Here is a 13,234-nt window from a genome sequence, read left to right on the forward strand (position 1 = left end):
TATTATTTTTCTGTTTTATTTAATTAAATTTCAATAGCAATATCAATTATTTTTCTTTTAGATGACAACACAGGGCTACCAATATTGACACTGCAACTCTTATGTAACTAAATGTAAATGTTTTTGATTGAATATGTAACAAATAATACATTTATAAATTTGATTTTCAAATCTTTTCACTTTAAAAGATTCAAAGAATGACTTTTGATTGCTGGCTATTATAAGAATAATGTATTCTTATTAAAGAACAATTTTCTCCCATGAATACTATGAATGCAGTCAATGTGTCCAAACCCTTCTTTGAATATCAGGCAGGATAAATGTTTTATTTAGTTGAGCTTCAAGTCTCACAATAGCTGTCGCACTGGAATAGAAATAAATAGTTTTACGATCAACCAGCTAGTCTCAGCTACTGAATTAGTCTTCTGCACTGAGAGTTACCACGGCAATCAAGTGGCATTTTTGTTTCTTGACTTTACACACAGAGGAGCAAAAAAAAAATCTGTTGGCAAAAGATGAGCAGCTTGACACTGTCAGCTGCATTGCTAATACAACTGCCAATTAAATCTGACAAGGCAAGTTGACAAGTTATCTAATGTCTTGTGTTCGACCTCTAAGGTTTTAAGCCATATGTGAGGATGCCATTTCATGCTAATTAATCAGATTTTGTTCCTCGGTTCCTTGCCATGTTTATCCCCGATTATCACTTCACCATTGCCTGGTTTCTGCAGAGTTTTAGCAATCCCTTACCTGTAAATTTGCACATAGAGGAAAGACATTGTCATCATCTGCTGTGTGAATTTCATTGCTCACTGATTCAGGATTATCCTGTGGTGTGTAGATGTGTTTGGATGATGCTGTGGTCGGTACAGGTGGTATTAACGGCCAAACATTTACGTCAGTGCCATTGCCGAATGCTTGTATGGCATTTTCTACAGAATTAAACAGAAAATTAATTGTTGCAATTACAAATGATTGTCGAAAAGAGAGAAATTTTAAGTGTCCTTAAAAAGTAGCATTTATTTGAATTAAGCCAATTAAAATATGAAGAATATATCACTTTGAGAATTTAAATATGTTTTAATACGTATAGACATCACCAAATTACAGTCTACTGATGTTGTTCCCTAAGACATTGCTGAGATGAAGGACGGCTTGGTGGCGCAGTGGTTAGCACTGCTGCCTCATGGGGCCAAGGACCCGGGTTCGGCCCCGGGTCACTGGCCGTGTGGAGTTCATACACTCTCCCCGTGTCTGCGTGGGTCTCACCCTCCACTACCCAAAATGTGCAGGGTAGGTGGATTGGTCATGCTAAATTGCCCCTTAACTGAAAAAACACTGATGAGATGAGGGACAGTCGAGATATTCTTTGTACTGTCTACCTTAGCTTCATCCCGGCCCAGAATTTTCCATTACTGTGTTTCCTCCTTCAATTGAAGTGCTGGACAGGATTAGAGGTGAACTAGATTCCACTTTCCTCACCAATGGAGTTGATGACTTTTGTTGGGAAAGTTATTGACAAACGTCCAATACCTCACCCAAATGGGCGTTCTTTGTACAATAGTCAGCCATCGCAGCTAAGTCCAACCTTCTCCCATCCCACACTAGCACATTCATACTTTCTGACAAGTCACTGGACAATGAGGGTAGCAAAGTCACTGGATTGCCCAACTCACTTATAAAAGGGAGTCATTGAGCCCCCGACACTTCACATAATAAGGGCAAGGCACTCCTGAGCCCGATCCCCGGTGTGGGCAAAATGCCACTTGGCACATTAGCACTGCCAACCTGACACCCTGCCAGTCCCCGTGCCAACATTATCTGGGGACCCTGACAATGCCAGTGTGGCACCCGGGTGGTACTGCCAGGGTGCGAGACTGGAAGTGCCAAGGTTCCCAGGTGGCATCAGAGCTGCCAGGATTTTGCCCTGCCAGTGTCCAGCCACGCAGGTGCACCCCCGGTAGGCCTGGTCAACGTTTGTGGTGACCAGTGCTAAATGGCACTCACCTGGGGTCGCCGATCCCAATGCCTAGGGTAGATCTGGTGAGTGCACATTAAACTGAGACCAGCTGCTCAATTTTATAATCAAATTTGCCAAATATGGATTCCGCCCATTGTGGACAGGATCCAGATGCAATGTCTTGCGAGATCCCGTTAGATCTTGCGAGGCATGGCAAGCCGGGCAAACTACGGCAAGAGGCTTCTCGAAGGGGGATGCGATGCAGCCGTTAGATTCCGCCCGATGTTTGGCCTCACTGTTAGTTTTAACTATGTTTGAGAGGGCAAATCTCTTAAAGGACAGAATGCAGCAAAGCATTTCTAGCGAGAAGATTTGAAAAGTTATAATACTTTCCAATGTATTAGATAATACAATATAAGATTTGCACATGATGTGTCACTACATACACTAAGCAAAAGCATAAAGGTGAAGTTAAACACAATTACTACTTTTACAAAATCTATCTGTTGTGGATAGCTGAACTTACTGAAGCACCTGTTGTCCTTGAAGAAATTGTGGAACTCATCGCACTCCTCCTTTTGGTTTCCACTTCCAATACAAGTGCACCATGGTGCCACACTAATGCCAGTCGAATCAATATAGTTTGGGGTGATGACAGTTCCTGTCAAGAGAAGCCAAGATCAAATTTAATGATCATTCATTTAACCAAACAAAAACTGTTATATATTCTCAGATAAAACACTTTGGCTGTCACATCACAGTTACAAGAAAGGAAATGTGATGTTCAGAAATAACAAGAAATTGCTCACCCATTTACTGGCTGTCGCTTTTCAGAGTCAAGCATCAATAGAGCCAGGCAAGATAAAAGGCAGCTTGATGCAAAATTGGATACGCCAAGCATTGTTATTCAATAATGTTTTTACGTTGAAAGTTTAAGCAAAGTCTAAAGTAGACTTGAATTATGCAAGTTACAACATGGAAATAGGTCATTCGGCTAAACCAGCTCATGACAATGTTTACTTTGCCAGTGGGAAAATAGCTCGAATTGCATTTACCCACCTCTCACCCGGTGATGATATTGTTGAAAGAAGATTGGCAGAATTTTGCGGCGGTGACAGGGTCCTGGACCAAAAGCATAAACGTGGCAACCCCACTTTAGCAGGCGGCAGGACCCAAGACCATATTTTGCAAGTGGACTAACTTGGAAATATATCATTGTTCCTTCTGTGTATCTCAGTCAAATTCACTGAGGGTGAACCTACAACTTGTAGCAGTTCAAGAAGGAAGCTCACCACCACTTTCTCAAGGGCAATTAGAGATGGGCAATGAACACTGACCTAACCAATGTCGCCTACATCCTGTGAAAGAAACAAAAAATTGACGTTGCCGAGGCTGCAACTGGAGGAAGAGGATGCATCGATGGGCGTGCACCCTCAAAGCATGGTCAGTGAGGTCAGGGGGTGCTGGGACCAGCCAGTTACGCTCTGGCAAGGCTTGGGGAGTGCCTCTGAGGGCAGGTGGTGCTGTGGTCTTGGGGGCAGCCATTGTCACTGAGGGTGTCCCTCTTTGGACCACAGAATGCCCAAAAAGTAGGGTTCCCCAATGGAGCCCAATGGAATATCACTAGTCTCCCTGCATGGTAGTGGCCTCTTCTGCCACTGGAAAATGACAGCAGATGTGGGAAGAGACTGGCCACTTAATTGGGTTCCTAGCAGGAGGCTTGTCTGCCACCAATCCCACAAAATGGCATAGTAGTGGGAATATGTGGGCCAACTGTGCACCCGCATCGAAAACCATTTTGCAAGCCTCTCAGCATGTTGGCAACGGGCCTGCAAAATTCTGACCAATGTTCCCACTTGTCAGTGAGACCAAACCTCGGGGTAATTAATGTAAGAGAGCCACTAACATATTCATTAAAGCATTACGGAAAACAGTTTTTACTCATAATGTGGTGAAAGCATGGGATAAAGTGTAGTTGAGGCAAATGAGATACATTTGAGGGGAAGCTAGATAGACATACAAAAGAAAATAATCGATGGATATGCTGAGAAGGTTCATGTGAAGCATAAATCAGCAGTGTGGACTAGTTGAACCTAATGGTCTGTTTCAATGCTGTAGCCTCCATAGAATTCCACAAAACATTCCTCGGCAAAAACGTTTTCTGCACCTGCTTCCCAATCTGATATTCAACGTTGATATTTTGTTTCTGCTGCAATCACTAGCCCTGGAGTTGAATTCTAAAGCCTGGTGACTGTGCAAGGAAGTGTGCCGTCTGTTCTAAAGCTCACCTATGAGTCCTGAGTAAGCAAGTAAGCAGGCTGCATAGTTCTGCCTTAAGCAGCCACTTGTAGAACGAGGTTCTGGCTGACAGTTCGTGATGAAATCTGCAAGCCGTGACCTGTTAAGGGAAAAAGCAAACAAAACAAATCGTTACATTAGCACAAAAACAAGAGACGTTTCTTTTTAGTGGCACAACAGCATTGGATTTTAAATATATAATTTCTTCTGGTGTCACTGATAAAATATTCCAGTGAGATTCACTTCTCATCAATATAATTGCATTTATGTATTTATGTTCATTCTAATGCAGAAACAACATCTTAAAAAAAGATATACTGAGGGGTTAATATTCACCACCTTCCCCATGAAAGACTGGAGAGGGTGGAAATTTAAGAATTAAAAATCATGACCCTACCCAATCTGCTGTCTGTGTACCTTCCTCCATTTTTACAATGATAAGTTGGAAGGCAATCAGGAAGAACTTAGTTAAGGATTGGGGCTTGGTGGGGATTGTTGGTCAATCATAGTAGAGATCGTAGAATCCCTGCAGTGCAGAAGGAGGCCATTTGGCCCATCAAGTCTGCACCAACCCTGGGAAAGAGCCAGGGCATTTTATTCCACAGTGAAAGTATGATTCAAACTTAATACTTGGGTTTGGGGAGACTGGCAGCTAAAGGGAGAAGGGATACAGCTGGATCACTTCAACAGATATCTTTCCAGTACTATTTATGAATCAGAATATCAAGAGTGTCCCCCTGAACCTCGGGCAAAGCTTTTGCCAATTGTGATATCTGGGTGGCACAGTGGCATAGTGGTTCACACTGCTGCCTCACAGCACCAGGGACCCAGGTTCAATTGGGTGACTGTGTGGAGTTGCACATTCTCCCTGTGTCTGTGTGGGTTTCCGTTGGGTGCTCCGGTTTCCTCCTACAGCCCAAAGATGTGCAGATTAGGTGGATTGGCCATGCTAAATTGCCCCTTAAGTGTCCAAAATGTACCGGTTAGGTGGGTTATGGGGATAGAGAGGGTGAGTGGGCCTAGGTAGGGTGCTCTTTCCAAGGGTTGGTGCAGACTTGATGGGCCGAATGGCCTCCTTCTGCACTGCAGGGATTCTACGATCTCTACTACGATTGACCAATGGCCCCCACCAAGCCCCAATCCTTATCTAAGTTCCTCCTGATTGCCACAGTCTGAGTTATAATCTTTTCCGATTGTTAGGAGTCACCCCCAAAGGTCCCTGGTTGAGATAAACTGCTGTTAGCTTTCCTGCCAACCTATGAATCTGGCCGGCTGCCGGGTGGGAAACTGAATTAAAAAAGAATAATGTGGTCCTCTTCATTTCCAAGATTTCCAGGAATTGCCTCTGCTACCGCACTGCCCTGTCTCCCCATAAATATCAGGGCCAGCATCTTAGTATGCATCCCTCTCTCTATAATATGGTATCTGTGTGGCTGCCAATGGCAGCTTTATAGAGCATTATCTGAGGTGTTTAGAAAGTAATGGCTTTCATGCTTCGAATAAATGTTTTATAACTGAAATTACAGAAAATTATCTGTCGTTAAACTTTCAACTAAGAACTAATCAACTGATTTATCTATTTATATAAAAGGTCTTCAGAGTATCTGCCATACTTCAGAATTTACACTTCAATAAGTCATAAATATAAAATAAGGGAGAAGGAAGGAATTATGTTTTTGTATGACCTGGAGCTGAAATTTATAATTACAGACAATCTGAAAATGTTGCCATCAAAAATCAATTAAATTCTTGTTTGTCTTTGAACATATTGGTCCAGTTGTCACGAGGAATGTCCTAAATGTCGCTACCTTTCTACCTCTCTCCTCCTTCAAGATGCTGATTAAAACTATCCTCTTTGACCAAGCTTTTGATTATCTATTCTCTCTTTTTATGGCTAGGTGTCATAATGATGATGCTTCTGTGAAAAGCTTTGGGACAATTTACCACGCCAAGGATGCTATATAAATGCACAGTGTTGTGAGGAATATTGAGCAGTGGCCTTAAAGGAATAGGACAGGTTGGAAAAAGCTGGGTTTTTAATCCTACACACCTGATAAAGAGTGCACTTTATTTTGCTATCGGAGGATTCATAGAATTTACAGTGCAGAAGGAGGCGATTCGGCCCATCGAGTCTGCGCCGGCCCTTGAAAAGAGCACCCCACACAAGCCTACACCTCCACCCTATCCCCATAACCCCACCCAACCTTTCTTTGGATACTAAGGACAATTTAGCATGGCCAATCCACCTAACCTGCACATCTTTGAACTGTGGGAGGAAACCAGAGTACCCAGCGGAAACCCACGGAGTCATGGGGAGAACGTGCAGACTCCGTACCGACAGTGACCCAAGCCAGGAATCGAACCTGGGACCCTGGATCTGTGAAGTGCTAACCACTGTGCTACCATGCTGCCCATAAAGCCACTGGGAACAGCTGGATTGCAATTTTAAGCTGCTCAACTGAGCAGGCTGCAAGGACAATTCACCCTCACCTGGTGGGATCTTTTTTACATCTGAATGTCAGGTCTTGATGATGTATTGGGATCCATTAGCAAATGTTATAACATGGCCTGAATCAGAGGCCATTAGTTTCTCAACAGGCCAACCCAGCAGCAAATCAAACCAGAGCCAGCTGGTAAGAGGTCAAAAAAGCTTATTTTTGAAAAAGAATTTCCTTGTTGGTCCAGGAAGAGCATTCCTGGATCTACTCTTCTGGCCTCCACAAGGAAATCATAGGTCTCGCTTCTTGCCTTTTTGCTCCTACCTGATCATGGGTCACCAGCCCAACCTGCCACATACCTGCTATTTGCTGTGTGATTCCTTGGCTGCAGTGTTTACACCAAGGCTTCTTGAATAGAACATTCCAAACCCGTGACTGCTAGCACCCAGGAGATCAAGGGCAGCAGGCACAAGGGAACATCACCACCTCCAAGTCGCACACCATCCTGATTCGAAAATATAGTGCCATTTTTTTCATCACGACTGGGGAAAAATCCTGCAAGCTTCCCCCCTAAGGCAGTTTAAGATGATGGCTCACCACCACTTTCTGAACAGCAATTAGGGATCGACAATAAATGCAGACTTTACCAGCAACACCCACATTCCATGAATGAAGAAGAAAATAAAAGAGCCAACATTTCCTTCTCTCCTTGTTTTTGCCTAGTCTTTCCTCAGTACTTTCACATGGTAACTCAGGTTTGTTACAACTCACATTTTTACAGGACCTTTATATGGTAAAGCATCACAAAACATCTCACAAGAATATCAGGCAAAAATTGATTTCAAGCTTATGAAGGAGATTGTTGGTGCGATTTAACGAAAAGAACAGTCCCGTTGTGGGGGGGGTTTAGTGGGGCCGGGAACTGCCTCGTTATTGAACGGGTCTCAGCAGGGCACCTACCTTAATTTCCTGCACGAAGGAGCTCTGCTCCCCCCCCCCCCCCCACCCCCCCACCCCCAAAGCCCAAACATGCATGTTGAGAGGTCCTCGAGGCCCCCAACCCTACTTGATAAGGACAGGACACGCCCAGGCCCGATCCCTGGCATGGGCAAGATGTCACTTTGACACTGCCAGCCTGGCACCCTGGCCAGCCTGGCACCCAGGTGGCACTGCCAGGTGTTGTACTGCCAGGGTGCCAGGCTGGCAGTGCGAAAGTGCCTGGGTGGCATCATCAGAGTCAAGGTGCCATCCTGCCCATGTGATGCAGTCCACATTAAGGAAGGCTTGTGACAAGGTCTCGCATGGGAGGCTGATCAAGGTGGAAAGAGCCAATGGGATTCAGAGCAATTTGGCAAATTGGATCCAAAATTGGCTTAGTGGTAGGAGGCAGAAGGTGATGGTCGAAGATTGTTTTTGTGACTGGAAGCTTGTATAAAGTGGTGCTCTGCACGAATCGGTGCTGGGTCCCTTGTTGCTTATAGTATACATTAATGATTTGAACCTGAATGTAGGAGGTATGATAAGTAAGTTTGCAGATGGTGATGTGATAAGTAGTAGGGAGGAAAGCCTTAGATTACAGGATGATATAGACAAACTGGTTCGATGAACAGAACAGTGGCAAATGGAATTTAACACTGAAAAGTGTGAAGTAATACATTTTGAGAGGGCTAACAAGGCGAGGGAATAAACAATTCATTGGAGGACCCTAGGAAGTACAGAGGATCAGAGAGACCTTGGTGTGCATGTCCATAGAGTCCTGTAGACAGCAGGACAGGTAGATAAGATGGTTAAGAATGCATATAGGATACTTACCTTTATTTTGAAAAATATTTTTATTGGCATTTTGCACTTAAAAACAGAACTCTGCAGACAAAAAGATACAATAGTAACAGTCAACAGAATAGAATCAACAACATATGAGTCCCAAGCTGACTAAGATCCCAGTTCTATCTTACACTATTTACAATAGTGTTTGTGTGTATTATACAGTTTTGTTTGAAGGGTTCTTACTGGGACTCTGACCGCTGAGTGGCAAGAGTTACAACAATCTTTACCCACATATTTACATTAATTTCCGGGACCCGTCCTCATTTCCAAATTGTCTTTGTTTTACTTGTTGGCGGTGGGGGGGGTTTGTTCCCTCCTTGAGTTTTCGAGGGAGGATAGGTTGGTCCTTCTTCCTGTTTGGCTCTTGTGGGAGGGTGTTGTGCCCTCCTCCATGTTCTTTCTCTGCTGTTTGCAAGTTCCATTTCATCCAGGCGGCATTCCCTGCCCCCCCCCCCCCTTTACACCACCCTTTCCCTAGCTGTTCCCTCCCACCCCCCCTCCCCCCAACCTCCTAGTTAGCTGCTGGTTGTGAACTTTTTCCACATGTCGTGGGATCTCTCCTCGGACTCCCTTATTGCAAATGTTATTCTTTCCAGTCTCAGGAACTCGGCCAGATCAGAGAGCTACTCCGAAACCCTGGGTGGTGCTGCCGACTTCCAACCTGGCAGAAGTCAGGCCAAGGACAGAGCGTCCACCCCCTTCCCTGTCCGGAGCATTGGATGCTCCGACACCCCGAAAACGGCCACAGATGGGCACGGCTCCATCTCGACTCCCACCATGGACATCGCCTTGAAAAGGGCCGTCCAGAACTCCCTGAATCTGGGGCAGGACCAGAACATGCGAGTGTGTTTGACCGGGCCCCCTTGACACCATTTGCACTTATCTTCTGGAAAGAATCCGCTCATACATATCTTGGTGTTGCTCTGTGCACCACCTTGAGCTACATCAGGCTTCGCCCAGCGCAGGAGGAGGTGGAGTTGATTCTGTGCAACGCCTCAATCCAGAGTCCTCCCACGAGCTCCATACCTATCTCCTCCACCCATTTCCATCCAGTCTCGTCCAGTGAGGTCCTGACCTTCTCTATGAGTTATCTGTAGATGTCACCACACTTATCATCCCCTAACACGTCCAGCCCCACAATTGTGTCTGGGTCTCTGGTGGATTGTTTTTGTCTCCTTATGGAGAACGTTGCACAGTTGCGGGTACCTGAGCTCGGTCCCTTTCGGGAGTTGGTGCCTCTCTGAGAGTTCCCCCAGGGTCGCCAGTCTATTGTCCACATACATGTCTCTATTGTCAGTGTCACTCTGTCCTCGCCCCATGTCCAAAATGTGGCATTTATCCTATCCAGTGTGAACCTGTGGTTGTTGCAAATGGGGGCCTCCATGGACATCTCATCAAGTTTGAAGTGGTGCCTGAACTGGTTCCATGTCCTTCGGGTGGCTACTACCACTAGGCTCCTGGAGTGTGTGTGTGAGAGTGGGGCGCGGGGGGAGGGGGAGGGGGGGGATACTGAATTGCATTACATTATGATTGCTACTTCCCAACGGCTCCCCTACTCTGACGTTCTCCACCTGCCCTGCCTCATTTTCTAGGATCAGATACAGTACAGCTTGCTCCTTGGTAGGACTGGAAATGCAATGTCCCAGAAGGTTCTCCTGCACACACTGCAGGAATTTCTCCTCTTCCGTGTTCCACACTCTACCAAGACCCCAAAATCTAAACCCCCCCCCTCAACACCTTCCCTCATGCCACACATTTACCTCCCTGACTTGCCTTTGACTAAATGATGAAGCTCGTGGCACAGATAGTATTTCTGAGATTACTACCCTGGTGGTGTTTGCCCGCACGCTCGCCGTAGGAGTGCTGTACAGGAGCTTCACCCACATGGTGAAACCAGCTCCGAACCCAAACCGTCCAAGCATCCCGTGAGGTACCTCCATTCTACTCGATTGAAGGCTTTCTCAGCATCCAGGGAGATGATCATCTCTGGTGTCCTCTTCCTGGATGGGGTCATTATTACATTCAGCAGGCATCTGATGTTCGCTGTTAGTTGTCTGCCCTTGACAAACCTGGTCTGATGTTCTGCGATCACTTCAGGCCCCTCGTCAGTTCTTCCACTGGAACTTTTGCATCAGCATTTAGGAGAGAGATGGGTCTGTAGGATCCACACTCTGTTGGGTTTTTATCCTTTTTGGGGATCAATGAGATTGAGGCACGTGGGCGGCAGGGCCGCCTTTGACAGTGAGTCACTGAACATCTCCCGGAGATTTGGGGCCAGCGCTACTGAGAAATTTTGTTAAAGTCTACTGGGAACCCATCTGGTCCCGGCATTTTCCCTGACTGCATGGAATTGAGACACTCCATGATTTCCCCAGTCCTTGTTTCCTGCCCTCTCTTACCACCGGTATATCCAGTCTGTCAAGGAACTGTTCCATCCAGAGTTCCTCCCCGGAGGTTTGGAGGTGTTTACCTCTTAGTAAAAGTTTGTAACAGACTTGTTGACCTTGTTTGGGCCCACTACCATCCTACCATTTCTGTCCTTAACTTGTTCTATCTCTTTCGCGGCTGCCTGTTTTCTCAACTGCTGTGTCAGCATGCGGCTGGCCTTGTCCCCATGTTTGTAAAAGGCCCCTTGTTCCTGGCAGAGCTGGTGGTCTGCCTTCCAAGTGGAGAGCAGGTCAAATTCCATCTGCAGCTTCTTCTTTCTGCCAGCAACTCCATGGTTGGGGCCTTGGAATATTGCCGATCCACCTCCAGTATGGATTTGATCAGCCGCTGCTTGGCTGCCCTTTCTTTCCTGTCCCTAAGGGCCCTCTCGGCTCTGATTTCACCCCTGATCACTGCCTTCAGTGCCTCCCAGATCATGGAGGGTGAGACCTCCCCATTCTGGTTGCAGGATACATAACTGTCGATGGCTTGGGATATTTGTGTACAGAATTCCTTATCGGCAGCGAGCACTGCATGCAGCCTCCATGGGGACGTCCCTTCTCCAACCTCACATCTATGTAATCTGGCATGTGGTCGGAAATTACAGATGCGGAATATTCCGCCTTTATTACCCCTGGAAGCACCCTTTTCCCTACAACAAAAAAACTGCATGATTAGGCCTTGTGCACATGGGAGAAGAAGGAGAATTATATTTCCTTCAGGTGATTGAACCTCCACAGGTTCCCTCCCCCTTCATCGGCTCCATAAAAGCATTCAATTCTCGTGTCATGCCTGACACATTGTCTGTCCTGGGGTTGGATCCGTCCAATGTCAGGTCCTGTTAAAGTCACCTCCCTGGTAAGTCAGTGGGTTTCCAGGTCCAGGATTTCGGCCATTGTTTTCTTTATAGTGATACCATGGTTGTGTTGTAATTCATTGACTGACCACTAGAAGATGTTAGGGAAGGGGTTCTAGGGTGTTGGCCCAGCGCCAGTGAAAGAGCGGCAATATATTTCCAAATCAGGGTGATGAGTGACTTGGAGGGGAATCTCCAGGTGGTCGGGTTCCCAGGTACCTGCTGCTCTTGTCCTTCTAGATAGTAATGGTCGTGGGCTTGGAAGGTGTTATCTCAAGGACCTTGGCGAGTTACTGCAGTGCATCTTGTAGATAGTAGACATGGTTGCCACTGTTCATCGTTGGTGGAGGGGTTGAATGTTTGTGGAAGGGGGAGCAATCAAGCGGGCTCCTTTGTCCTGGATGGTGTCAGGTTTCTTGAGTGTTGTTGGAGCTGCACTCATCCTGGAAAGTGGAGAGTATTCCATTATACTCCTGGCTTGTGCATTGTAGATGGTGGACAGGCTTTAGGTTCAGGAAGAGAATTATTCGCCATAGATTCCTAGTCTTTAACCTACCCTGGTAGCCACAGTATTAATGTGGCTAGTCCAGTTCAGTTTCTGATCAATGGTAACCCCCATGATGTTGACTGAAGTAGCTTGATGGCCGGCACAGACATGATGGGCTAAAGAGCCTCTTTCCATGCTGTAAAAAAACTCTATGACTTTCCTCTTTTAAGACACAGATTGAAATCGACCATCTGTCCAAACATTTGGTCACCTGCTGTAATATCTCATTTTGTGCCTCGGTGTCAAATTTTGTTTGATAACGCTGCTGTGAAGTACTTTGGGATTGTTTCTGACAATAAAGATGCTGTATAAATGCAAGTTTGTTTTTTACCTCAGCAGAGAGATGTATTTTTAACAAGGTGGTGCATTTAACTACTCCTCAGATATTTGTAACATTTACATCACCACTTTGTTCATACGGTGGCTGATTTGCTGAATGGTTTCCAAGTTCTTGCATTATTTATTGTAGTTCTAAGTTTGGTGGATTCAAAAAGGGTAACTATGACATGATCCCTAGTAATGGGGTCAGGAAGTGTCTTCATTGTCAAGTCTAATGGATATAATGACTTAAAGCAATCGCTTTGTAAATTACTCCTATTTTTACAAATGCCATTTCTCAACACGGAGTGAAGAATGTTAAACATACACGTGAAATATCATTCCTAGTCATGGGGTGGATTTCATTAAGACAACTCCATAACAGTAAAGCACTACCAATGGGATTTTGAATGCCGCTGTCTTCTGGTTTCATTTTACATCAATTATTTGTCGAAAAGTGCACACTGCCTAACCTATCGCTCATATATCAAAGTGGACTGCAAGGACCAATTAGATAAAACAAAGCTTGCAGAAATGTATTGGTGTTCTATATGACATCTAAC

The 13,234-nt window shown here is 45.4% G+C and overlaps 1 protein-coding gene across 2 annotated transcripts in view; it reads right to left on the reverse strand.

Annotated features, from left to right (window-relative positions):
• LOC140393222 (GDNF family receptor alpha-1-like) overlaps nt 1–13,234 on the reverse strand; it is a 300,335-nt gene that overhangs the window by 18,067 nt on the left and 269,034 nt on the right. For both annotated transcript variants that reach the window (XM_072479461.1, XM_072479462.1), the window contains 3 exons: nt 4,249–4,358; nt 2,487–2,621; nt 751–932 (listed from right to left, as the gene is read on the reverse strand). In XM_072479461.1, the coding sequence (XP_072335562.1) occupies nt 751–932; nt 2,487–2,621; nt 4,249–4,358 (427 nt within the window). The remainder of the gene's footprint in view (nt 1–750; nt 933–2,486; nt 2,622–4,248; nt 4,359–13,234) is intronic.

The sequence above is a fragment of the Scyliorhinus torazame genome, chromosome 16 (genome assembly GCF_047496885.1).
Source record: "Scyliorhinus torazame isolate Kashiwa2021f chromosome 16, sScyTor2.1, whole genome shotgun sequence".
Classification (NCBI taxonomy): Eukaryota; Metazoa; Chordata; class Chondrichthyes; order Carcharhiniformes; family Scyliorhinidae; genus Scyliorhinus; species Scyliorhinus torazame.